The sequence below is a fragment of the Eptatretus burgeri genome, chromosome 7 (assembly GCF_056783735.1).
Source record: "Eptatretus burgeri isolate ZD-2024b chromosome 7, Ebu_testis_v1, whole genome shotgun sequence".
Lineage (NCBI taxonomy): Eukaryota > Metazoa > Chordata > Myxini > Myxiniformes > Myxinidae > Eptatretus > Eptatretus burgeri.
In genome coordinates, this window is record NC_140967.1 from 59,097,015 (window position 1) to 59,124,274 (window position 27,260).

The 27,260-nt window shown below is 42.8% G+C and overlaps 1 protein-coding gene across 4 annotated transcripts in view; it reads left to right on the forward strand.

The window, feature by feature from the left end:
* The window catches only part of CIAPIN1 (cytokine induced apoptosis inhibitor 1), a 58,875-nt gene that overhangs the window by 22,255 nt on the left and 9,360 nt on the right, over positions 1 to 27,260 (forward strand). For 3 of the 4 annotated variants that reach the window (XM_085888630.1, XM_085888629.1, XM_085888631.1), the window contains exons 6-7: positions 12,905 to 12,975; positions 20,694 to 20,806. In XM_085888630.1, the coding sequence (XP_085744756.1) occupies positions 12,905 to 12,975; positions 20,694 to 20,806 (184 nt within the window). Of the gene's footprint in view, positions 1 to 1,539; positions 12,199 to 12,904; positions 12,976 to 20,693; positions 20,807 to 27,260 lie in introns of those variants that run through there. The other variant, XR_015060145.1, reaches the window with a different exon arrangement.

A 27,260-nucleotide genomic window follows, 5' to 3' on the forward strand; every position in this document is an offset into this window, starting at 1 on the left:
TTCGCCACTGACGAACCCAACAGCACCAGTATATTCATACAGACAGATGGAAAATGGCAGAGACAGGTTTGTGATCAACTCTGCGTAGAATACATTCGAAATATCGGTTATATTAACATTGGTTCAACTTTGGTATCCAAGTTTACCTGCTATGATGAACAGGTGGAATTCTACTCTGCTCTGACACTAACCATAACCGGTTCCACCGTAGGCTCGAATATAGTAGAAACCAGAGTTGATGAATTCATGAGAACACACGAAAAACGCGTTCAATATCTCGGAGAAAGCGAATCCTCTGACCGCCACGAACCTTCCTGTCCAGATCGAATTGAAGTTCTTTCCGTGTAGCTTCTCTGCTACAGACGGACATAATTATTCGCGATAGCAATTCCCAGCAGGGCTCACTCTTGTCATGGCAGATGTACGACGCTGGAGAATTACTTGGTAATTACGAATGGAAGTGACCAGGTTGTATTTATCTGTTGAAAGTTGGGGACCAATATACCTTGATTTTTCAGATTCTCTCAGTGCCACAGATAGACTTCAGTAGTGTCAACATTCCCGATTTGCGTACCACACGAGCGAAAAAGCATTCTCGTATTGATATTGTGAAAAAATGAAATCCTCATAGACGATGAGGAAGATGAACGTTTTGATTGCTTTAAGAATCGGAAGGAGCAGTGGCGAAAATGTCAACTGAACGCTCGTGCGGATTCTGTGAAAGGATCTCGTCTCCGACACAAGTCGAAAGAGCTCAAACGCAAGGCGCGTGTCGATCCTGTGAGAGGACCAGACCTTGCAGAAAAATCAAAACGATCGAAGTCTGAGGCGCATGCCGATCCTCTGAAAGGACCAGACCTGGCAGAGAAATCAAAACGATCGAGGTCTCGGGCGCGTGCCGATCCTGTGAGAGGACCAGACCTTGCAGAAAAATCAAAACGATCGAAGTCTGAGGCGCGTGCCGATCCTCTGAAAGGACCAGACCTGGCAGAGAAATCAAAACGATCTAAGTCTGAGGCGCTTGCCGATCCTGTGAAAGGACCTATACTTCGTGCATATGATAAAGCTTGTAAGCAAGAATACTATCGAGCTGAGTGCAATCTCAAAAATAGGCAGGAATCCGACCATAAACACAAACGGATGGCTAGATCTTCACCTGCGTATTCTCAAAGTGAGAAAGAATCAAACTGTGAACGTAAGAGGAAGAAACGTCATGAACACAAGCATATTGCCAAAAAGTGCTTGAAATTCGAAGACGCCGGTTTGGCAAATATTGCACAAAAATCTACTATCTTACGCTTTCGTGCAGCTCCGGCCGTTGGCTGTGACTATGTTTGTACAGTGTGTCATCAGACGTTCAAGAGATCGGTTAGCGAAGTTGCAAATAGTCTTCGTACCCTTGATCTGGCACATACCTCGTGTATGACTGGTGAGCTGTCGGTGGATGTTAAGGAATTGGATATGTTGTACATGTTCATCTGCTCTACTATGCAGACGAGTACCTACTCTCTCTGTCAAACAGAATGGCATGGCGTTTCCTGATGTACCACCCCTCGTGGCTGATCTCCACCCTCTTGAAGAACGACTGGTATGTCCTCGGCAGGTTTTCATGACTATGCAAGAACTACCCCGTGGTGGTCAGATATCGGTAAGAGGTAATGTCGTGAACGTCCCTGTCAACGTCACTCCGACAATTCGCATACTCCCCCGTAATATCAGCGACTCGGGTACGATAGGTGTGAAAATGAAAAAGCGTAAATGATACAAAACTGCTGTATTCCATGAGAATATTCGTCCCGTCACCGTTGCCTGTGCCGTGGAGTTATTGTGCGAGACGCTTCTTTATCAAAAAGAAGGTATCAAACTTGACAGTGATTGGAAGAAAAGGTTGCATGAAGATGATTGCACGCTGCCCGAGTTCATAGAGAAAGTGAATGTGTTTGGGACCGAAGCTGATTCAAATGTTGATTCGCCTTTCAACAACCTGAAACATGTACACATGGATGATTCCAATATACCTGCATCTGCGAAGGCAAACCCGAATAACAATTAACCTCACAAACTCTATCTCCTTCAAACTGCTAAAAGACCAGACAATAAAAAAGCTTCTCAAGTTGATGATGAAGTCAAACAAAGTTCAGATGGTGACGTCTCTGACAATTTCTCTGAAGTTGATGTGAACGAACACAATGGCAGTACGTGTGATACACTATTGGACAGTTCTGATTATTCCAACAGAACCCTCGTTGTCGCACCTGGCGAAGACAAGAAACCATCCAGTCTCTACCACGATACCAATGCTGAATATCTGGCATTTCCAACAATATATGGCAGACAGGAACCCCCTCCCAATCCGAAGAAAAAGGTAACCTATAGTCAACGATCCAAATGGGAATGTCGGCACAAATCCGGAAAGAGCGGTGAATCCGTTCCGAATCTGTTTTTCAAGATGAAGAAACTCCAACTAAAGCAGATCACCGATCGAGTGTCGTTGGCTGTTAGACGTATGAATGGAAAGCAAGGAAACAGATTTCTTTCACTTTCTTTCAACTTTCTCAACAATCGTCTGGAAGAAGTCTTTTCTTTCAAGCTTCTGGGTCTCACTATCTGCCATGACCTTTCCTGGGAAAGTCACATTTCCAACCTCGCCTCAAAAGCCAGTCGCTGACTAGGAATCCTCCGTCGTGCAAATTCCTTCCTCGGCCCTCTTGAGCTCCTGACCACTTACAAAGCTTTTGTCCGTAGCCTGATGGAGTACTGCTCTCCCCTCTGGGCTGGTGCTCCTGCCTCCTACCTTTCTCGGCTTCACGCTGTCGAAACCAGGGCATTTAAGATCATCGGCATCTACCGCAATGAAGCTGGTTCTTTGGGCCTCTCACTCAATCACCGCAGGTTGGTCGGTGGTCTTTCTGTCTTCTACCGACTCCTCTCCAGCCTTGCCCCCCCCTGCTCTCTCTGCGATTTGTCCCCACCACATTTCCACAGGGCGCTCAAGGTCCGCCAACAACTCCCTTCTGGTAAAACTACCAAAATCACGAATCACTGCTCATCTTCACTCTTTCATTCCTCTTTTTTCCCGCCTTTGGAATAAACTTCCTCACTCTATTCTTTCCCATTCTTCCCTTCAGGCTTTCAAAACAGCTGTTCACCACCACCTCTTATCTTCCCCCATCCAAATCCTCGATCTTTTCTACCCCCGATAATCCACCAAGGCCCACTTCCTTCAATTCCCCTGCTTTCCTTCCTGAAAGTCCCTGTAATGTCCATCTTCTCTTCGCCATGTTCCCCGTCCCATCCCCATCCCTCTCCCTTCCACAGTTCACCTAATGTGTCTGTTCCCCACTGTTTTGTCCCTTCCACTCCCGCCCCTCTTCTCTCATGCCCCCTTGCTGTGAGTTGTGTGTTAGCTCTCATACGAGCCTCGACAATGTATACAAAAAAAAAGGAGAGAAAATTACTGCCGGTGATGTGAAAACTGATGGCGGCGCTAAACTAGTAAAACTTGATGGATTCGAAATCTTCAAGTCAATCCGAAACTCGCGACGTTTTCGCCATGATCAGACAACTAGGAAAACCGGCCTGGTTCTTTTCGCTATCGGCAGCAGACACAAAATGGCCTGCGTTACTGAAATTGCTAGCCAAATGCCAATGGAATAGAGACCTGTCTGACGAGGACGTAGAAAATCTTTCCTTGGAGGAACGCTCCAAGTTAGTCCGTAATGATCCAATCACGTGTTCTCGATATTTCGAAAATCGATGCCGTGAGTTCATCAGGCTGGCAATGGGTGAAAACGAACCACTCGGCAAAGTAAGCGATTTCTTCTATCGCGTAGAGTTTCAACAGCGCAGCCCTCCTCATATTCACGGGTTGTTCTGGGTAGATGGAGCACCATCATTAGACACTCATTCGGAAGAGCAGGTGTGTGATTACATCGATCAATTCATCTCATGTAGTCATGATGTCACGGACGAAGACCGACCGTACCTCGACCTACAATGCCATCGACACTCTAAAACGTGTCGTAAAAAGGGTAAAGCCATCTGCCGATTCAACTACCCGCTCCCACCAATGAGAAGCACTCGAATCCTCTCCAAATTGGACGATGATGAAAAGGAAGATTATGAAACACTGAAGCAACGGTATGCCAAGATCGAAACAAAATTAGGAGAGTTGTGGAAAAAGGAGAGAGACTTCAGCTTCGATGAATTCTTGGAAGAACTGGGAATGAGAGAAGAAGAGTATGTGAAAGCAATCAGATCCTCACTGAGAACGCAAACCACTTCCTTAAAGTGGCAGCCCAACGAAATTAGGATCAATGCGTACATAAATAATCTACTCGGTGTATGGCAAGCCAATCACGATATCCAATACTGCTTAGATGCGTACGCTTGTGCTGTGTACATAGTGGCCTATATATCGAAAACGCAGCGTGGAATGAGTCTACTGTTAGACGCTGCAGTGAAAGAGGCTCGAACTCAAACCTCCAGTATCCGAGAACAAGTCCGACATATTGGCAACAAGTTCACAAATGCTGTTGAAATCGGATCCCAAGAATCTGCTTATTTGGTTCTCGGTATGCCTCTCACCAAAGCTAGTAGGAAAGTTACGTTCATCAGCACAGCTCCAACCGATGAGTGCACCTTCTTGTTGAAATCTAAGGAAGAACTCGAGCATCTGCTGATGATTCAACAGACATCGGAAAACGTTCTGTCCTGGATGCGTATATGGAGAGATTTAACGAGCTGGCATCGATGTGTTATGCTGATTTCGTATCGCGGACAAAACTGACAAAGAAGACGATGAACAAAACTGCCGATAATGATGTACACGAGGAGGAGGATGATTTCGTCGATGACGAGTTCAGAGAAGAGGATAATTCAGGCAAATGTTCAGAAGAGTGGGAAAAGCATTTGCCGCTTACGTTATCAAATGGCAACGTACTCAAGCTGAAAAAGAACCCAGAAGTGATTCGGTCGATTGGCTACAATGAGGAGATAGATTCTGAGAAACATTACCGTGAGATACTAATGCTTTACTCCAGTTGGCGACAGGAAAGCGATCTTCAGTTTGAAGGATCCTCGCAGATGCGTTACGAAAGTGTCAATAATGAGGTAGATGCCAGGAGACGTCGATACGATCCAATGGGACGTATATTAGATCAAGCAAAAAAGAGGGTCGTAGAGGAATACCCAGACCAATTCATAGAAGTTGCACCCGGAACTGAATATGACAAAGCTGTTGACTCTGACGAAGGACGTGAAATAAGTGAAGAGTTCGCACTCTACCTCCCTCAAACCAAACAACAAGAAAATTATGACATCGGTATCGAATTCAACCGAGCCAACACAGAAGATGAAGTCGAGATCCGGGCACGCATTCTCACTGACGAACAGTTCTATGCTGGAGTTAGAACCCTAAACAAAGAACAACGTGAATTCTTTACGCATATTCTGCAAAGTACTCGTGATCACACAGAGCCGTATGCAGTTTTCCTGTCTGGTGGTGCTGGCGTAGGGAAATCGCACGTGACAAACATGTTTTATCAAGCTCTTCACCGTGAGCTCGCGCGACATCCAAGAGACAACCCCGATGATCAGAGGATCTTGCTCTGTGCTCCGACTGGCAAAGCTGCCTTCAATATTCAAGGTTCTACTATACATTCGGCATTCCAAATCCGAACGAATCAGGTCCTCAGTCCAGAAAATCAGCGTTTGGGTGAAAGTCAGTTGAACACCCTTCGTTCGAAATTCAGGGAACTTTCAATTGTTATCATCGATGAAGTGTCAATGGTTGGACGTAAGATGTTGGCTGTAGTCGACGATCGCCTCAAACAACTTCGTGGAAACAATCTTTCCTTCGGCGGTCTCAGTATGATCTTTGTTGGCGACATGTTCCAACTGAAGCCAGTATTCGATGAGTGGATATTCGATTTCCCGAAGTTCGGTTCTGAAGTCCTTGCATGTAGTGTATGGCATGATAATGTGCGATTGTTCGAACTGACCACAATAATGCGACAAAAAGATGATGAAAGCTATGCTGAGCTACTCGATCAAATGCGCGAGGGTAACCATACAAAAGCCGACATAGAACTTCTCAAAACGTGTATGGTACAACCAGGTTCTTGTGTCAACATCCTTCATCTATGTTGTCTGAACTCAAGTGTGGATGAGCACAACTGACATCTCTACGAAACGGCAGTGAAAGATGGTGCAGAACATGCGATTGTGTGTGCACAGCATATTGCTGTGGAATCGGGAGAATTCGCAAAAAAGAACTTGAATCAATTCTTACATAGTAAGAAGTTTGATGAGTCGTGTGCTGGTCTTCCTAGAGTAGTACCGTTGGCTGTAGGTCAGGAGTACGAAGTTTATGTAAACATGGCTGTCGATGATGGACTAATGAATGGTTCACCATGCGTCATAATGAAGCTGGACTACCGACGAGACGAGGTCAGAAAAGAAAATATCCCTGACGTAGTGTGGGTCAACTTCCATGATCCTAGAATCGGTCAGAAACAGAAGGCCGATTACTGTGATCACCACAAACGTGGTATAGAACCAACATGGGTCCCAATATTCCCTATACAGAAAGAATTCAACTTCTACCACTTCAGAATAGCTCGTCGACAATTTCCCCTACGCCAATCCGCTGCAAAAACAGTTCATAAAAGTCAGGGTGAGTCGAAAAGCAAAGCCGTAGTCGATCATACTTACCGTGGCTCATCCCAACCGCATTCTCACTATGTGGCATTCAGTCGCGTGACTACATTAGACGGACTACACATTTTGAACCTGCACAGGAAACAAAGTGGTCGATGGAAACGTAATCTTCCAAGATACGTCAACTCCGGATGGCAGTTTCATCAAAGTTGATCAGAAAGTTCGAACAGAGATGGCTCGCTTAAGAGAAGAAGGGAATAAGATGGAACTGTTATGTGTTTCACACCGGTATATGAGCACTTGTCTGGTATGACAATTACCTTCCAAAACGTCAGGTCACTACGACTACACTTCTCAGATCTATCTGCCGATCCAAACTACATCAGTAGTGATGTTTTCTGCTGCACTGAGACGACTCTGGAAACCTGATCCTGATGAACTATACACACTACCTACCCACAATCTATTGCGGTTCGACCAAACTAATCCTGTGCCGGCGAAACGCCCCGCTCATGGACTAGCAGTGTATGTGAGGAAAGACCTAGACGTACTATGAACACGTAGTATGTGTACTGATAGTTATGAATGGGCATATCTCACAATACGTAACGATGATGATATACTGCAGATACTCGCTCTGTACTCCACTCCGAGTACTTCGTGGAGATCATTCAAACAAACCGCTTTGTTGGACCTGTGTTCCGTGATTGACTTCCACCTACCACTAATCGTAACTGGAGATTTCAACAAACTCGCCAGTGATATCCAAAAGTACTTCACTGAGGTTCACAGTTTGCAACAACTGGTAAACCAACCCACCACATTCTACGGAAGTTGTATTGACCTTCTGTTCTCGAATGTTGATTCGGATAAACTGACATCAGGTGTGATTGACACTTGTCGGAGCGATCACAGATTTATTTGGATGAACATGTCTTCGGAATAAGTTATGTATACGTAGTATTGATCAAGATCGGGATAATTTCGACCTAATAAGACGTACAGGGTGGCCCAAAACTAGGTTTCATGACTGACATCTCGCAATTTCACATTTCTTACGGATTACGTATCATATATCATTTGATATGAAATTGTCACAGTTTCAATTTTTGGTTTTGGATTTTGCAGATGCTTGGAACTTGAGATTGTTGGAAAATCCCCCCTCGATATAACTTGTAACGATAGGCCATAATGCTTGCGCTTCCTTTTTCATTCACTGTTGCAGCCGAGCATAAAAATATTTTCATTCCATAAACAAAACCTCTGCCGAGAGTTATTTTCTCGACCTCGACATCCTATACTTTAATATGGCAGTATGCACAATAACAGAGGTACATAACAAGAAGTGCCTAATGGAAAACTGCCTATACTATATTTGAGCTCTATTGACACACATAAGCGGTATGACGATTCCCTTGTATGATACATCATTAGAAAGGGAATAGTCTCGACTTTTCAGAACACTAATCAGATCACCAGGGGTCCTGGCGACCCTAAAAAATCTTCTAGGTCCAGCTGACTTGTAGCGAAAAATAGCCATATGTAATGATATCCAGAATTCCAAGAACTCTTGCGACATGTACAAAAAAACTAATAGAAACTATAGATAAAATATATAGAATAAATAAAACTATAGAAACTAACTAACTACACCATTAATGTACTCACTAAGAGATAACACATATGGTGATTGGGTATAAACCAACCTACAGTGGGGAGAACAAGTATTTTATACACTGCCGATTTTGCAGGTTTTCCCACTTACAAAGCACGTAGAGGTCTGTAATTTTTTATCATAGTATAGGTACACTTCAACTGTGAAAGACGGAATCCAAAACAAAAATCCTGAAGATCACATTGTATGATTTTTAAATAATTAATTTGCATTTTATTGCATGAAATAAGTATTTGAACACCAACCAACCAGTAAGAATTCCGGCTCTCACAGACCTGTTAGTTTTGTCTTTAAGAAGCCCTTCCATTCTCCACTCATTACCTGTATTAACTGCACCAGTTTGAACTCGTTATCTGCATAAAAGACAGCTGTCCACACTCAATCAATCAGACTCCAACCTCTCCAAAATGGGCAAGACCAGAGAGCTGTCTAAGGACATCAGGGACAAAATTGTAGACTTGCACAAGGCTGGGATGGGCTACAGGACAAAAGGCAAGCAGCTTCGTGAGAAGGCAACAACTGTTGGCGCAATTATTAGAAAATGGAAGAAGTTCAAGATAACAGTCATTCTCCCTCAGTCTGGGGCTCCATGCAAGATCTCACCTCGTGGAGCCTCAATGACCATGAGGGGTGAGGGATCAGCCCAGAACTACACGGCAGGACCTGGTCAATGACCTGAAGAGAGCTGGGACCACAGTGTCAAAGACAACCATAATTAACACACTACGCCGTCATGGATTAAAATCCTGCAGCGCACGCAAGGTCCCTCTGCTCAAGCAAGCGCATGTCCAGGCCCGTCTGAAGTTTGCCAATGACCATCTGGATGATCCAGAGGAGGAATGGGAGAAGGTCATGTGGTCTGATGAGACCAAAATAGAGCATTTTTGGTTTAAACTCCACTCGCCGTGTTTGGAGGAAGAAGAAGGATGAGTACAACAACAAGAACACCATCCCAACCATGAAGCATGGTGGTGGAAACATCATTCTTTGGGGATGCTTTTCTGCAAAGGGGACAGGACGACTGGACCGTATTGAAGGAAGGATGGATGGAGCCATGTATCGCGAGATCTTGGCCAACAACCTCCTTCCCTCAACAAGAGCATTGAAGATGGGGCGTGGCTGGGTCTTCCAGCATGACAACGACCCGAAACACACAGCCAGGGCAACTAAGGAGTGGCTCCACAAGAAGCATCTCAAGGTCCTGGAGTGGCTGAGCCAGTCTCCAGACCTGAACCCAATTGAAAATCTTTTGAGGGAACTGAAAGTCTGTGTTGCTCAGCGACAGCCCCGAAACCTGAAGGATCTGGAGAAGATCTGTCTGGAGGAGTGGGCCAAAATCCCTGCTGAGGTCTGTGCAAACCTAGTAAAGAACGACAAGAAACGTCTGATCTCTGTAATTGCAAACAAAGGTTTTTGTACCAAATATTAAGTTCTGTTTTTCTGATGCATCAAATACTTATTTCATGCAATAAAATGCAAATTAATTATTTAAAAATCATACAATGTGATTTCCACGATTTTTGTTTTAGATTCCGTCTTTCACAGTTGAAGTGTACCTATGATAAAAATTACAGACCTCTACGTGCTTTGGAAGTGGGAAAACCTGCAAAATCGGCAGTGTATCAAATACTTGTTCTCCCCACTGTACATATGGTTGGTTATACCCCACCATTCATAAAGTGCAATACGTGGTTTTCCGGTCCGTCCACTCTCGAGGGACATTTCATTTCCGGTTGTAGAAAAAAAAACGAAAAAATAGGCTTAGCTCTTGGAGATTATGATATTCTATTGATTATTATTCACTGATTCTAATGCAACTTTCAGAATCGAAATTGGTCAAGGATTACGTGACATATTGAAGTTTTAAATTTGAATTTTATTTGAAGAAAATTGTTATAGTGAGCTCTAACGATTTTTCAAACCTCAATATCTCTATAAATACTTGACCAATTTTCATTCTGAAAGTTGCATTAGAATCAGTGAAGAATAATCTACAGGATTATCAGAATCTCCGAGAGCTAAGCTTATTTTTTTCGTTTTTTTTCTACAACTGGAAATGAAATGTCCCCAGAGAGTGGATGGACCGGAAAACCACGTATTGCACTTACTGGTGATTCTGATGTGTTAATCCGGGTACTAAATGAACAATACATATTTATTAATTATGTCATTAGTAGTATTATCCTAGTGCATCTCTGTGAACTATTTCAATCTAAACGGTTAGTTTGGACTGTTTCGCGGTTACCTGAACTGAACATTGAGAACTTGTGGTATTATAGAGATGACCGTCACCCCCACACGGGGGTAATTTTCTTCATTGTTTTCTACTGGTGCTACATGACGACAGTAGGAATAAAATAAATAAAAATGCAACAGAACGTCAGATTTATCGGACTACTCTCGACAATTGTGTCACAAGGTGTGTTCTGCACACAAGTTTTCATCGTATCCGGACAGCGAGATTGCTTCGTTTTATGCGCGGAGCGATACGGCCGATGACATGGGTTGGCCTTGCTTGCGATTCATTCGCCACGGAGAAACATGTCTGCTGCGCTGCGCTGGTCACATCACTAAAATATTTCTGATATCGAGCAGTATGCAAGTCGAATTTACGTTATTGAATTATGAATAGGATTTAATCTAACCAGTTGTTATTGCCAAGTCTTCCTTCGATGTCCTCCCGATCATCATGAACTCCAGGAATTTCATCGCCAGTTTCCTCTGCTTGTCCTGCTTCAGGCTCGAACTGGTAAGGCCATATTTCATTTCCAGCTACCTGAACTTCACCTCTCGTGACTATGTTATCCGACAATTCTCCATGTGATTCAGACCAAAATCCTTCATTTCTCTCACACTCACTGTCGCTACCAGACAAATGAAAGTCCATGTCATCCATTATTCAAAACCAAATGTTTGATTTTTTTTTAAGCAGAAATGAACGAAGCAATTGAGTTCATCAATCGAATGTGGAAATGCACAGAAAGCCAATAGAATCACGTAGACCACCAACCCGAGTAATTTATGTGCAGCCTTTGTCATCCTTCAGTTGACGTCACGTGGGTTACGCCCCTTACAGTAGAATTTTTAGGGGCGTTCCCGAAGAGGTTTGTTTTTTTAATTTTACATTTTACAGAATGAGTATTGTGAAAAAAACATTGTCAGATCTGAAATCACGATGAAAAACTCCTATAGGACATGTATATATGAAATTTCAGTGCTTTTGGGTGTCATGGGACCTTTAAGGAGTACAAGGTAAAAAAAGAATTTTAATGATGCTGATTGATTATCCGAACATTAGAATCCCCAGGCTTCTTGTTACCTGCTCTTAACACAATTTTGCCATGGCCAGTAACTTTATACCTTCTGCATTCTTGTTGTCAAAATGCAGTGATGTAGGGCCATTTATTATGTATGTACATATCGTGTAATATTTGAAGGTGAGCTACAGCTCCACAATTGATGTCACTTGACCTCGTGACACCATGGGCGGCCTTGAATGATCACTTGAACTGAAAGCTCCGACAGGAAACGCCCTTTATTCGGCACTAAGATACAATCTGTTCGATGATGATCACCTTGTTGCAATCTGGAATTTTTGCTTTCAGAGCTAGGAAGAAGCCAAGATCATTGTTGTACAGAGTAAATGTGGGACCTCTCAGTATTTTGTTCTCATCCTTCACATAAACTGAGCTCTTGGTGTAGAGGGGACTGGAGAAATGAATGGGATTGCATGAAAGATCCTCCAACACCTCATTACAAGATGTATTCAATTCAGCCGGGATCACTCACCTGATACCGAGACATCTGATGATCTTTTGCAGCTGACCAAAATCACCATGCCTTACAGAAACCTTTCTTACGATGTAACTGACTTTCCTTTCCTTGATGTTGTTTTACATGATGCTGAATTTTCCACATTATTCAAGTGTTTAATCAGAAATCCGATGTGATACTTCTCTTTAGTTGTCATTAACTGCCTTTAAGTTGTCCTTTGAAATGTTACTCCAGTAACCCTAATCCTACCAATGTATTTTATGACATCTTGCCAACTGAAGTATTTTGGGACCCCAACTCAAAACTATTCAATTTCACTAAATCTGCCAAAGTTTTACATCAATGACTAAACATTGTGTTTTATTGATAAAGTCAACAACATAAAAATAAATAAATATAAAATTAACCTTCCAACTGGGTACTTTGATGACCTCAACTCAGAAGCACTAAATTTGATTGGATGATGTTTTTGTAGTAAAGTATACAAACATAAGCATAATTTTTTTTTTTTAGAGGACTTCCTCGATACAAATGCCACCGATACAAAAAAAAATTGTAGGCTTTTGGTCCTACCCTGTTGGTTGGATTTGGGATAATTGTTTTTTTGTCATGAATTTTGTTTTACACTCTTCAGTTTGGATATTCGTTTGTTTGTTTTACTTTTGAAGTTGACTGGTCTTTTTGTTTTTGTTTTTGAAACTTTTTCTGCTCATTACAAATAAAAATTAAGTCGAGTTAAAAAAAAAAGTTCTTTGTTGGATTTCGTTTCTCATTTTCTTTTCCACGTATGAGTAGCACAGGGTCCTGACCCAGACGCTGCAGCCATTTGGACATTGTCTGCCAGTGAAATGGACGACGATGAGGTGGTGAGTTTTTACTTGATATTTTTCAACAGCTTGTTTTATCTGTGTCCATTTGAAATATTTGTATGGTTTCTGATGACCTTTTTTGTGGACTGTAGATTCAATTATTCATGAGTCTTGATGAAAATCCACTACTTCAAGGTTACAGCTCACCACCATCTCCCATTCTCATTCGTGATTATTTTGCTGAAGTCACACTAACTTGCTGTTAACTGCATTTTTTTACAGATCAGATTTTCATGTCCTTTGAAAGTTTTCTTGTTCTCTTATGTCCTACTGTGTTGGTTGAACCCTCTCATCCTCTGCTCTTTTGCTCCTCCTTGAGCCTCGACTTTCATGCCTCGCTTTGGCCACAACTCAGTGTTTTGAAAGGGCAGTTTTTATTAGTTTTGACTTATCCTTCTTTTCATTTTTTTTTTTTTTTTTTCAATACACCGTCGAGGCTTGTATGAGAGCTAACACACAGAACGTACAACAAGGGGAGAAAGAGACAAGACGGGCAGGAGACGGAAGAAAAAAACAGTGGGGAACAGAGACATGAGATATGTGGAAGGGAGTGGGATGGAGTGGGAAATGCAGGATAAACAAGATGGACATTACAGGGACTTTCAGGAAGGGAAGGAGGAGGGTTTGGGGTGGATTAGTAGTTTGGGGTGGATCGCCGAATGGTAGAAAAGGTTGTGGTTTTCGGTGGGGGAAGATAAGAGATGGTGATGAACAGATGTTTCAAAGACCTGGAGGGAAGAGTGGGATTTAAGAGAGTGTGGGAGTTTGTTCCAAATGTGGGGAAAAGGAGGAATGAAAGAGTGAGGTGAGCAGTGATTCTTGATTTTGGAAGTACCAGAAAGGGGGTAGTTGGCGGACCTTGAGCGCCCTGTGGAAATGGAGGAGGGGGGACATATCTCAGACAGAGCAGGTGGATCGAGGCTGGAGAAGAGACTGTAGAAGACAGAAAGACCACCATCCTGCCTGCGGTGAGAGTATGAGAGACCCAAAGACTCAGCCTCATCACGGGACTTACCAATGATCCTCATGCTTTGGTTTCCACAACGTGAAGCCGAGAAAGGTGAGAGGTGGGAGCACCAGCCCAGAGGGGAGAGCATTACTCCATCAGACTCTGGACGAAATCTTTGTATGTGGTCAAGAGCTCAGGTGTGCCAAGGAAGGACTTTGCACGACGGAGGATGCCCAGTCAGCAACTGGCTTTGGAGGCCAGCTTGGAAATGTGGCTTTCCCAGGAAAGGTCATTGCAGATAGTGAGACCAGAAGCTTGAATGAAAGGGCCTCAAGAGGATTGTTGAATAAGTAGATGGTGGGGTGGGGGGTGGTGGGGGAGGTGGGTTGGGGGGGGTTCCAGACGTCCTTTCAGAAAGACATAGTGAGAGTGTGAGATTTGTCAGGGTTGAAAGACATGTTCCACGTGTTGGACTGTGATTGTATCCAGATCTGCAGAGAGTGAAGAGGCTTCTGCTTGCTGATCTGAGGGATGACAGATGGTGCAGCAGAGGGTGGAGTCATCAGCAAAGAGATAAAGAGGATTTTACAGAGAGTCAGAGAGATCATTGATGAAAAGCAGAAAAAGAACAGGGCCCAGAACGCTGCCTTGAGGAACTCCAGCTTGGACAAGAAGAGGGGATGAAAGAACTCGATTAAGGGCCACACGTTGGCTATGACAGAAGAGGAAGTCTGCGAGCCATGAGTGGCGATGGCATTGGATACCAAAGGAAGAGAGTTTGGTGAGCAGGGCAGGATGCCAGACTGTGTCAAAAGCATGTGATATATCCAGGGATATGGCTCCGATTTCATGTCTGGCATTTTGTACCTCCATCCATTGTTGGGAGAGCAGAAGCAGCATATCCAGGGCAGAGTGACCTGGTCTGAAACCAAATTGATGATGAGAAATCAAGCCATTGTAGAAGAGGAAGGATTTAATGTCTGAAGCGATGATTGATTCCATAACCTTGCTGATGATTGGGAGAAAGCTGATTGGTCTGGCATTGCAGGGATCTGTTTTTGCACCTTTTTATGCAGATCGGTAATGTTTGATTTCCAAGCAGATGGCAGATGACCTTGAGCAAATGAGAGGGTGAATAGAACAGGGAGAGGGTGAGCAAGAGCAGAGGAGCAGGTTTTTCAGACACATGGGCCGATGCCATCTGGACCGATTGCAGAATCTGAGTCGAGGTTTGACAGCAAGCTCTTCACCTTGTCAGGAGAAAAGGACGCAGAGCCCAGGAACAGCTGGGTGTGACTGGGTAAGGTGGGTACAGAAAGCAATGGGTTTCGGACATGAGATTTAGAAGCAAACACGGAATTTAGGCCTTAAGGCCTTTTCACATGCGGTATCAGCTGTGCAGCTATTTGAGGTAAGGGAGGGGATGGAGGGGGAACAAACACCAGAAACAGACTTAAGTAGTTGCCACCAGGATTTGGAGGATGGGGAGAGGTTTGAGAGTTCAGACTTGAGATTATAAAGATGATGTTTTCTGGCTCTCCTGAGGGTAGACACAGACTTGTTTCGAGCTTTGTGGAAGGAACTGATATTGCTTTCAGTTGGATTAGCCTTCCATGAGGTGAAGGCAAGTTATTTCAGGACAAATGCCTTGCCACAAGCTTCAGTGTACCATGGGCGGTAGGAAGGGTAGGACAAGTGAAGATGCAAGGGGATAAATCTGTGCATGAAAGAGAGCAAGTTTCTTTGATAGAATTCCCAGGGTGAGTTGATCTCAGAGGAAGTAGTGATGGGAGACCAGTCAAGAAGTTTGATGGCTGCTTGAGGTCTCTGCCAGTCAGCCTGAGTGAAATGCCAGACTCTATGGCGCTGAGGTGGTTCTCTAATAACAGTCAGAGATACGTCGACTTTGACAAGCATTGGAACGGAGGAAGAACAGCAGATATTTTCAGGGAAATTTGTCAAAATCAGATACAGAAGAGATGGGGTACCATTGGTTGGGATCCGGGTTGGGAAGTTAACCGATTGAGTCAGTCCCAATGAGTCACAGAAGTCTTTTGCTGAAGTGCAATGGCAGGTGAGAGAGGTACCCACACCCAGTCAACTGGCATGATGCCAATTGAGATCACCACATATGCTGAAGAGAGAGTTGGGATGAAAGGATAGAAGTTGTTTCATGTTTTCAGAGAGTGACATGTAAATGGAGTCATCACTGTTTTGTGTACGGTACAACACGCATATAAACATGAGGTGGGAGTGGAGGGGAAACCATAGCAGGAGGTATTCTTGAGGGTGTCGGGGAGAGAGGGCAGTGCATGGAGAGCGAGGAATAGTCTTTGATGAAGAGAGCAAGTCCTCCACCAGGATGAGGATCAGGTCTGTGATACCGGAGGAGGGAGTAACCAGGGAGAGGTACTCGGGAGTCAGAGATGTCTTGAAGGAGGAAAGTTTTTGTTAAGCTGATTATGTCTGGTTTGTCAGTGACAACCTGTATGGAATAATGTCAGGTTTGAGTGAAAGCTTCGGATGTTTGAAGTCCACACTGTAAATGGAGGGGAGGAAGTTTTGGGTGCAGGGGATGGTAGGGTGAGACGAGGGAGGAGTGGGGGAGGTAAGGAAGGTTATTGAAAGAGTGCGGAGGATTGCAGAAGAGGTTGGGGAGAGGGCTGGATGAGAAGAAATGGCTCAGTGTTAATGGGGTGAGGTACAGAGGGGAGTAATAAGAAAGGGGGCAGAGTGCATTTGAAGATTGGAGGAGGTGGAGTGATGAGATGGAGGTGAGAGGGCAGGGGAAGAAGGCAGCTTTGTGTATGTGAGGGGGGGACTTTGGGAATGGGGAGTAAGGGGGAATATTGGAGGGAGAAGGGGGAGAGTTGAGGGAGAAAGGGGAGGGGGAGTTTTTGAGAAAGGTGAGGGGGAAAGAGTGTGAATGTGCAGGAGTGTGATGGGAGAGGGGAAGGATGAGACATCGTAGAGGTATGGTGAAGAATGGAGCTGGCAGGGGGAGGTACAAGATTTGAAGGTTTGGGAAGAGGGGGGGATTGCTGAGAGGAAGGAAGGAAGGAGCATATTTGTGGTGTTGAGTGGTGTACTGATTAAGAGAGAGATATCTGTTCGGTTGGAATGGGGCCCATAGATGTTGGAACACCACACACTTTGGGACAACAGAGGAGGAGCTGATACTAAAGCAGAAGACAGTGAAGACGTACCAAAAGCGAAGGTAGGATGAGGGGCAAGGAGAGCGGATAACAGGTCAGGAGGTGGGGTGAATTGTCATTGAAGTTGGGGAAAAAAAAAGGACGATTGATGGAACACGAACATGCATTACAAACTGGGAGTTTTAAATTTTTAAGTCAGAGATGTAATGAAGGAGAATTAAGAGAACGGAGAAAAGAAACATCAGTTAGACTTTTTAGACATGGGATGAAGGAAAGGTCGAATTGCAAACAGCCTTTTGAAGAAGAAAAAGAGAAGTGAATTATGATACAATACCGAGAACCAAGCGTGTGAAAGAGGGAGTTGTAACATTTGAATTTTATTTATTTATTTATTTATTTATTTGATAAAGATTAGGAAAAGGAAACGTTTTAGAAAAATCATGCAGGTGTTTGGTGAATTTTGATCAGCAAACGCAGAAGGAAGCTGGTAGATCGACAAAAGTTATAGGAAGAAGAAGAGGGAGTAAAGAAACGTGGTTACAGGAGGTGTAACGGGAGAGATTAAAAGAATAAAGATTAAAAAAAAAAATAGATGAGGTAAGGTGAGGTAAAGGAAAGGTTGAAGAAAAACTTGTGAATGTGGGTTGGCAAAAGTAGTAGATGGTAGATCGGAAAAAGGAGGAAGAAGGGTCGGTACAGGAAGTCGTGGGGTATAATGTGAGGTAAAAGGTATTTTTTTTGTTGTATTTTAAAAATATTTTGAGACATGAAACGGAGGGTATAGCTAAGAGGGATAGAAGGAGGGTGGAGAGAAAAGTGGAGAAAATATAAACTGGTAGCAATAAGGAGAAAATACAATGAACACGATTGTGCACACCAATGGGAAGAAGGGTAGGCCTCAAGGAAACCCGATATGAAAATACCATGAAAACTCTACAATTCGCACACGTTTTAACACAAGACTGAACTAGAAACACAGAGATAACAAAATGACAGTAAAAACGTGACAAAAACGACCGGAAAACTTATCTTTGAGAAAGTCGGTGGAGACCCTGAAGAGGAACTGCCACCGTTGCTCAAGAACCGGAAGTCCTTCAGAAGAATCCAGTAGTAGGAAACTCTGGATGGATCATACTGGAACGTGACTGCGTCTTGGAGGACCGTGGTCGCACTGGGTGTATCTTCCCCCAAGATACACCCAGTGGCCTGATTGGCTGAATTAAAAAGATGGTGGGAAGATGGTCTTCGTGTCTAAGATTCGGCGGCTTTTCTAAACTGACACAACCGATGACTTAATGAGATTGCATCATCACACAATGTTAAACAATTTAGTGGTGGCACTGATTGATTTATAATGACAAACAAATCAGGGTGTAGCTTTGTAATTATAAATTATACAAGCACACAGTATGGCGTGTAAAAATCCGGCGGGCCTCGACAGTAAGATAACATAACATGTTATAGAAGTAGAAGAAAATAAACCTATTCCTCAGCTTTTGCCATGGATCCATACAAAAAGGAGTTTGAGGATTAGTGGGGTTTGGAAACAAAAGCACATGGGAGAGAATAAATAAATATTCAAAAAAAGTCATCCAACCAGGAAAATGGTGGCCACCCAGAGCTGGAGAGGAGAACTTGCACATCATATTATGGTTCAGTCACAGAGCTCTCAGGGACTGTCTTTGACATCAACACCATGTCCAACTATGAGCTCCCTTGAGGCTTCAATGCTTCTGATAGCCTCGTGGGGAAAGACACTGCCAGCCCAGGCCCCATTGCTTCTCTCTCATCTGTCTCACCTCACCACAGTCTTGTCTCTTCAAGGGTGCAGGCTGAAGCACCCCTCTCTCAGCCAAGCCTTACTCTGTGGGTTGCAGCACTTCACTTTCCCTGGCATGGTGAGTTCACCCGAGGGTGAAGTGCAACCTTGGAGAATAATAGAATTAAAAACGGGTGTTGGGGAAATTGAATCCTCGGACACATGGTTGGTTACTCTATCTCTGTTACATCTCGCCTGTGCAAAAGTAATACGCAGATGATGTCAGTATGTACATTGACATGAATATACAGGGAATTGGGGGGGTCGGGATGGTGGTAGGGTTTACCACTCCTTTCAGTTATATTGACGAAGCTATCTTGCTTTCCTCAAACGTTTTAATTCTTGTTATATTAAAGTTATAACATGACTATCTATATTTACACGCATTTGTGTTCTTTCCAAGTTTGTGATGTCAAGTTTGGAGATATGTATTCTCTCTCAACCTTTCACAAACACTGACATGAACTTAAACGTTATTCATTTTAAAGTTGCAGGATTAATCGGTGCTCTATATCGTGTTAAAATTAACTCGGGTGTTTTCTAAATTTAGAGAATCTTAATACATTAACAAATTACGTCACTGCACATATTAAATGTTAGCAATTCATGGATGTTTTTACAATTTATTTGTATTGTGGTGATGTTTTATTTTTAATTAAACTGACCAACAACTTAAACAGAATGATTATACAAAGTTTCTACACTTGCATGCAATGGAAATAGTGTAAATGTTAAATGAAGTTGAAAAATATTTTATTATCAACTAGAGAATTCATTGAACACCTTTCCCTGCACAGTCTTGAGAAAAAGGACATGGAAATGGTCTTTTAAAATCTTTCTTTGTGTTTCCGAGCATGGTCTATGCTTCCTACAAGCTGCGATTTTGTATAAATTTCGATATTCCCCAACTCTGAGAACATGAGCGGCAAATTTTATTGGTCAAGAGGACATCCAAGTACTGTTAAACTAGGTTTATGTAAGTGCCAAAAAGGCATTTTGTGTTTTCCCATGTTCAAGTGTATAATTCCATTGAAATAATATGATAAATTTAAAGGCCATAGAATTTTTTTTGTGGAAGTTTACTGCCGTTGATGCACCGTCCTTTCCACCACCTTATTTAATACGTTAAGCAAATGTTTCGTGTACGTTGTTGATGTCCTTTTTATAACGCACTTAAAATCAGTAAGTTTCCTATTTGGAATGATTTTCAATTTTGTTTGACTGCTAGACAGGCAGACAGACTAAAAACAATTACCTTACTCCTGTCTCTGGGCATGCACACTCAGGACGAGATTCCATACAAATGTGCCAAATTCAGAGCCAAAGTCCTGCCAAACTGCAGGTTTGTATTCCGATTAATGTTCTACAGGGTGGCCTGAAAATTGTTTTACCCCTCCCCAGTAAAGCATAATTTGTTGATGAACTCTTAATTATACAAGCACACAAAAAAGGTTTTATTGTGCAGTACTGACTTCCTACTGACGCCCTCGTCAGTGATTCAATGTTGGCGCATATCATGGAGGGAGGTGCGATTAATTTAGCAGGGGTATAGCAACTTTCAAGCCACCCTGTACAGGACGATGGTTTGAAATATAAAATTAAATTGAATTGAGTAGTTCCTCGATCATAGACTGACATCTGCAGACAGACAGACAGACAGAGTGAACCAATTTCTTAACCCTGCCTTTCCCTTTGCATGTGGGGTAACAACACCTTGTTTACCACCTGGTTAATTCATTAATTCTGCTGATGACCCATTGATCTTTCTTTTTTCCCCTTCCCTTTTAATTAGGAGCTGATAGATTCCAATCAACTATTGGACGCAGCTGACCTTGATCGGCCTGATCCAGCCTCTCTGAAAGCTCAAGGCTGTGGACCAGGCCGTAAAAGAGCCTGCAAAAACTGGTGAGAAGTAGAAACCTAACCACTCCCCTCCATCCCTCCCCCATTCCCATTCTTCCTTCCCTATTGATTGGGAAGTACATGGGCAACAGTTGTGATAAACATGGTTGTGGCAGTGATAACGCATACCGTGAGAGATTTTGGCAAGCTCCTTTGTGGTCGATCTCGAGTTATGATGATTGATTCTTTACCAACAAAAGCTTAGAAAACAGATTTGTGAAAATGACAGCTTTATGTCAGTAATTCAGACTTGTTTGAGGTTCTGTTTCCTGACAAACTGTTTAATATTCATGTGGTTTACAGATTCAGTCATTTTGCCCATGAGTGAGTGATAGGCATTCCAGTGTTGTTGAATTCATAGGTGCTGGACACATGCCAGTTGGGCTTGATATTAAATCCTGAATTCAAGAACAACAGGATATTTGTGTGGAAGTATCCAAGAGAACAGTTCATTCTTGCACCTCGAAGCTTTTGGTCAAAATGTTGGGTCATTTCGATGACTGGGTGTGTCACATCATAGTTGATACCGTTTATGATATTTCATTGTAGAATGATCATGAATTATTCATTTGAAAATGTTTTATTTTATTCCATTTTATTTATTTGTAGAAATGGTCTGGGCTTGTGGAGGAGCTAGAAAACACAGAACGAACCAGAATATAACAGAACAAAAAGAACAGTAGAAAGAATGGTTGGGGGTGGTGAGGGGGGGGGGGTCAGGTTGGAACACACCAACAGTTCACAGCACGATGTAATAGAGGGAGACTGGGAGGTGTAAAGGACATGGGAATATGAGAACAAGGGGAGAAGGACAAAAGGGTGAACAGGCCACAAGGGCATGGATGAATGGATACAGCCGCAAACTCAAGTACTCCAATGTGAAAGGGAAAATTGGGGAAGAAGCAGAAATGGAACAAAAAAGTAAAATAAAGAAAAATTAAGAGGAGGTGTGGGGAGTGGGGGAGGCTGAAACCCAGAAACCCACAGAGGTGTGCTTGGGAGGGTTAATGAAGGTTGGAAATAATATTATTGTGGATTGGCCTGAGATTGGGGTCAACAGCTGTCTTGGAGACTGAGAAACTTTGTTCCACAGGTTGGATAAAGGAGAAACAAATGAGCGGAGGTGAGCATTGAGTCTGGATTTAGGGAGTTTCACCAGAAGGTGTTACTGGTAGATGGTATGCATCTTGCAGAAACTTGGTGGGGAGGAGGATGCCCAGTCAGCGGCTGGTTTTGGAAATCAACCTATATGTGTGGTTTGCCCAAGAAAGATCCTGGCTGCTGGTGAGGCCCAAATGTTTCAGTGACTAAACTTCTTCAAAAGGATTGTGAAGGAAATGGATGGTAGGGTTCGCCAGATGGTCTTTTCAGAGAGACAGTGTGTGAGAGGTTTGTCAGGATGGAATGACATTCCAAATGTTTGACCAGCTTGTGGTTTTTGTCAAGGTCTGACGAGAGGAAAGAGGCTGCTGTTTGCCTTTCGGAAGGATGAAGATGTCACGGTAGAGGGTGGAGTCTTCAGCTAATAAATATTCCAGAGAGTCGGCGAGATCATTAATGAAGATTCGGAATAAGACTGGGCACAGCACTGCCTTGGGGCACTCCAGCCTTGACAGAGAGAGGAGATCAAAGGATTCCGTCGAGAGCCATTTGTTGCGCAACGAGAGTGGGGGGGAAGTCTGTGAGCCATGTGTGGAGTTGACCTTGGATGCCATGAACAGAGAGTTTGGAGGGCAAAGCAGGATGCCAAACTGTTTTGAATGCTTGAGAGAAATCTCGAGAGACGGCCCTAATCTCATGTCTAATATTGAAAGCCTCCGTACATTTTTGGGAGAGCAAAAGCAGAATGTCCAGGGTAGAGTGACTGTGTCAGAATCCGGATATCTTGGCTTGGTATCTTGGCTTAATAATAAAAAAATTCTTCTTAGCAATTACGCAAAGTTTCATATTCCTGTCAGCGAAACGACAGGTCTTACATTCTCGTGTTTACAAGCACACCCTTGGAACTTTATCAGAACTGATTGATTTTGGGTTTTTTGGGATTTTTTTTTTGTCTTCTTCGTGGCCATCTTGGATTTTGTCCCAAACATAAAATGCTCTTCTCCAGAACTACTAAACCGATCACCATTAAATTTGGCTGACAGCTTCAACTTCAGCACCCTGAGTCAGTCTTCAAATACGAGCTTGAAGCTGATGCTCAAACTCTGGAAGCTCACCATTGGTCGAATATGCTACGTATTCACAAAACACTTAAATTTGACAAAAGAAGTAGCTTACAATATGTCATTTGGCCTGCTGATGCTGATTGGGCCACATGGCTACCACCCCCCCCCCACCCCCCAAATAAAAAAACGAAATATTATTTATAATATTACTGTATATTATAATTTAGAATATTATAAATATATAAAATTTATATATGATAGAGCACTGGTATGATGGGCCAAATGGCCTCCTTTTGCATCAAAGTTATTCGTATTGGTCTTGGATGTTGTGGCCATCTTGGATTTAGAAAACAAAATAAAAATTTTCATTTTTTTAAAATCGATCAATCTGTGATATAATAGCCATCATTAATGAACCAGGGTGCTTTAAGTTTGAGAAGTTGCTCTGTGCAACCAAGATGGTGTCCATTGACCCATCAAAATGCCTACTTATTTACGTTGTGATTGTTTGAACAGACAAAATGTATACATTTTATGTTATACAAAGAATACAGCAGACTTTTTTCAGGAAATTATCATTGGTGGCGTGAAAGTACCAAAAATACTGGTTACATATCTTTAATAGGTTTGCTGAACTTGATATGACAAAGTTGCATTTTTTTTTTGAGATATCTTGTTAAATTATTTAAAGGTAATTGAACATTACCTTTAAATAATTGTTTTGTTTTTTTTAATCATAAAAAACAATAATAATATATTTTTTAAAATAAATATAATAAAATAAAATAAAAACGAATGAAATTTTTTTTGGCAAAAGTATCTTTGAAGCCATCAAATTTTTTGCACCTGCTAGTTGTGATTGAAATTGCACTCTTATTCTTGTCACAGTGTTCTTGTATGCTAGGTCCTTTATACTAAGTTCATAACAGCGGGCATGGAGGGCAGCAGAATTGACGCATTGTCTGTTGATGACCTGTATCTTGTACAGAGACAACATCGTGCAGGAGACTTGATATTTTTTGCCAAGTTATGGCCTGGATACACTCCAATATCCATCACCAAGAATATGCACCTCCCCGTTCGGTACTTTTTTAAGGAATCTCATTCAGGGTAAGGACAGTCAATCTACCGTGCCTACCATATTGCTATAACCCTCCTCAATCAAACACTTATTGGATGTCTGAGTGGGCCATTGATAATTAATTTGCCAGTTACACTGGTGAAGAAAGCAAGGAAGCAGCCCCCACCCCCCAGGACACAATCTCAGGAACTCATTCCCAGTAGGTAGACTACATTTATATTGCACCAACAAGAACCAGACATGTTGAAGAGTTTATCTTATTTTGGTTTTTCAACCTTTGTGATGTGAGGTGTTGTTATGTTGGCTATCATTTTCTCACTTTCTACATATGTGAGAGGCAACGGAAAAGTGAAAATTGCTTGCATTCTGTTCTTTATGGGATGTCAATGTTTCTGCGAATGGTACAATATTTGGATGCTCCCTTATACCAGTGAACCTTTTCAAGGGTCATGGCAATGTTGTCACTGTTCACTGCGTTTACTAACGTTATGTCTTTGGAATTTGGACTCCCGGGATAGCTCACAGGTTAGCTTGCTTGGCTTTGAGCTCTCTTGTCTTGTTTTTGATTCCTGATATGACTATAAACTGTTGGACTGGTGCTTTTCAGGCAGAGTTTCGTTTTGGCCTTCAGATGCACCTTGAGCTTGGGACCCATCTGTTGTTGGCATTAGTCGGTGGGTGTTAAATATTCCAGTATTTTTTGATGAAGAGTAGACAAAATATCACGAGCATCCTGAACAAATTACAAATTTCTCTTTTAAACCACCGGGTACTGCATCAGCGTTGCACAACCACCAACCCATTTATAATGGTGCATATTTGTGGACCTAACTCATAATTGCCTCCTTGGGCACTATGTATATATGTCAACGTATGACGACTACACCACAAGCTGTTGCACTGGTACTTAGGCCTAAGTCACATTTGCTCTACGGCGAGGATACGGCGGCCGTACGCCCTCTGTTCACAGCACAATTGACAGAAACGTGCGGTGGCCGCAGATTTTCTGCAGTGGCCTCAGGGTGGCCCTACGCTGTTTGGCTATCTTTTACAGGCCGTAGGGGTCGCCATGGAATTATAACGCGGAGTTATAACTTTTTTCATTTCTACGTTGACCGTAGCAATTCGACATGCCGTAGTTGTGACGTAGTTGTGTTCCACGTCGACCGTACGTAGGGCGTACGGTGGGCTTGCGTGATTCGTGCCGCTGCTGTCGTCTCTTATCAATGAAAAAATGAATTTTGCCCTAAAAACCGAATACATTTTAAAAAACCGAACACAACGTAGCGTTCATGCTTGTTCACGTGTCTCCCCCACCTGTTTGACGCACATCTTCGCACTTTGTTCATTCAGTTCGTCGGTGGAAGTCCTCGTGAAAGCATCTCTCGTGTGTCGATCGCTACTTTACCTTGTGTTTTCACCTTGATTTGTGCTGGTTTTTTTTTTTAACTCATCTTTTAATTAATAACAAAAAGGCAATCCGATCACATGGTGTGACGGACTGTCGGGCAAGGATTTAATTTCACAGAAAAACTGGTTGTAATTTGGAATATCCATGATTACCTCAGCCCGATGCGTTTGATGAAAGTGATTGTGGTTCTGGGGGCATCATGTTTGAGCTGCCCTGAGGGCAGCGCTCGCAGAGTGCACAAGCGATCGGAACCCAGGCCGGAGCTCGAGCCTGTGTGAACCTTTGGATTGGTGATTGTACCAGTTTACATACAATACACCAACACCGAAGGTCATTTACTCATCTTATTTTACCTTAAACATGGGGAATTTCAGTTGAAAGTGGGTTTTCTTGGGGTCCAGGAACAGATTAATTCACTCCATTATTTCTTATTGGGAAAATAGTTTGGGAATCGAACTTTTTGCAATCCGAACAGCCTCCTGGAACGAATTCAATTCGGATTCTGGGGGCACCACGTACTGGTATGTTCCAAACTGTTATATTTTTATTTCAGTAAAAAAAGAACTGCTATATATACCCACTCGTTACCGTCCGTCTGGCCGCACGTTCGCCTTAGGGCCCCCCTGCGGTCACCTTGCGGGCACCTTGAGGCTCCCTTGCGTCTGCCTTGAAAATTCTATGGCCGCCGCAGGGATGCCCTAAGGTCACCGTGCGACATCAAATCAAAGACCGTACGGTACCACCATGTTTTCAGTCTCCACAATTTCTAAATACGCCGTGCGGCTCCCCGAAAAATAAAAACATATGTGACTGCTACATTGTGTGACCGTGGAAATACTGCGGCCTCCGTATAATTGCTAGTGGCCGTAGATTTTGGAGACCCCACGGCCGCCATGGCAAATGTGACTTAGGCCTTACTTACCAGGCAGGATGTTGCATATCTGAGTATGCCATTCTTTGGAAGTTATTATTATCTCTGCCACCGAAGGTGAAGGAGGTTATGCTTTCACCCCTTTGTCTGTTTGTCTGTGTGCAAGATATCTCAAAAATTTGTGGACAGCTTCGGTGTGTGACAAGGATGAACTGATTAGATTTTGGTGACGATCCGCATCCGGATCCAACAACTAGAATTTTAAAAGTGATTCTTCATCTTTGAGAGACAGGACCAAAAACGATATATTGCACGATATCTCAAAAAGTGATGGACGGATTCGGATGAAACTTGGTGGACATGCTGGGTGTGTAACAAGGAAGAATTCATTCAATTTTGGTGAAGATCCAAATCCGGATGTAATAGTTTTTAAAGTGATTCTTCACCATTGAGAGATAGGGCTAAACCAACATATAACAAGATATCTCAAAAAGTTGTGGACGGATTCCGATAATACTTGGGGGACATGTGTGTGTGGCAAGGACGAATTGATTCGATTTTAGTGAATATTTTAATCCGAATCTGGATACGAGACTTTTTTTTTTAAGTACGATATGTAGGTACGCTACATACGCTTTTTAAGTACGCTACGATATGTAGCGTGATATTTCAAAAATGAATTGGGCCCGATTATATGTTATTGTGGATCAGGCATTGTGTGGCAGAGATATGCGCTCTACCGAGTACCCCTATACTTCTGGCTGTTAACATTCATTTGTGGATGTTGAAGATCCCATTGTACTTTTTGAAAAGTAAGCTATTTTTACTCATGTTCTCCCCAAATTATAAATCTATCCTCTAATCTCGAGGACACTGCATCAGCAGGCATAGCCATATCACTGGAAGAGGTGCTGCATATGTAAGTAGAA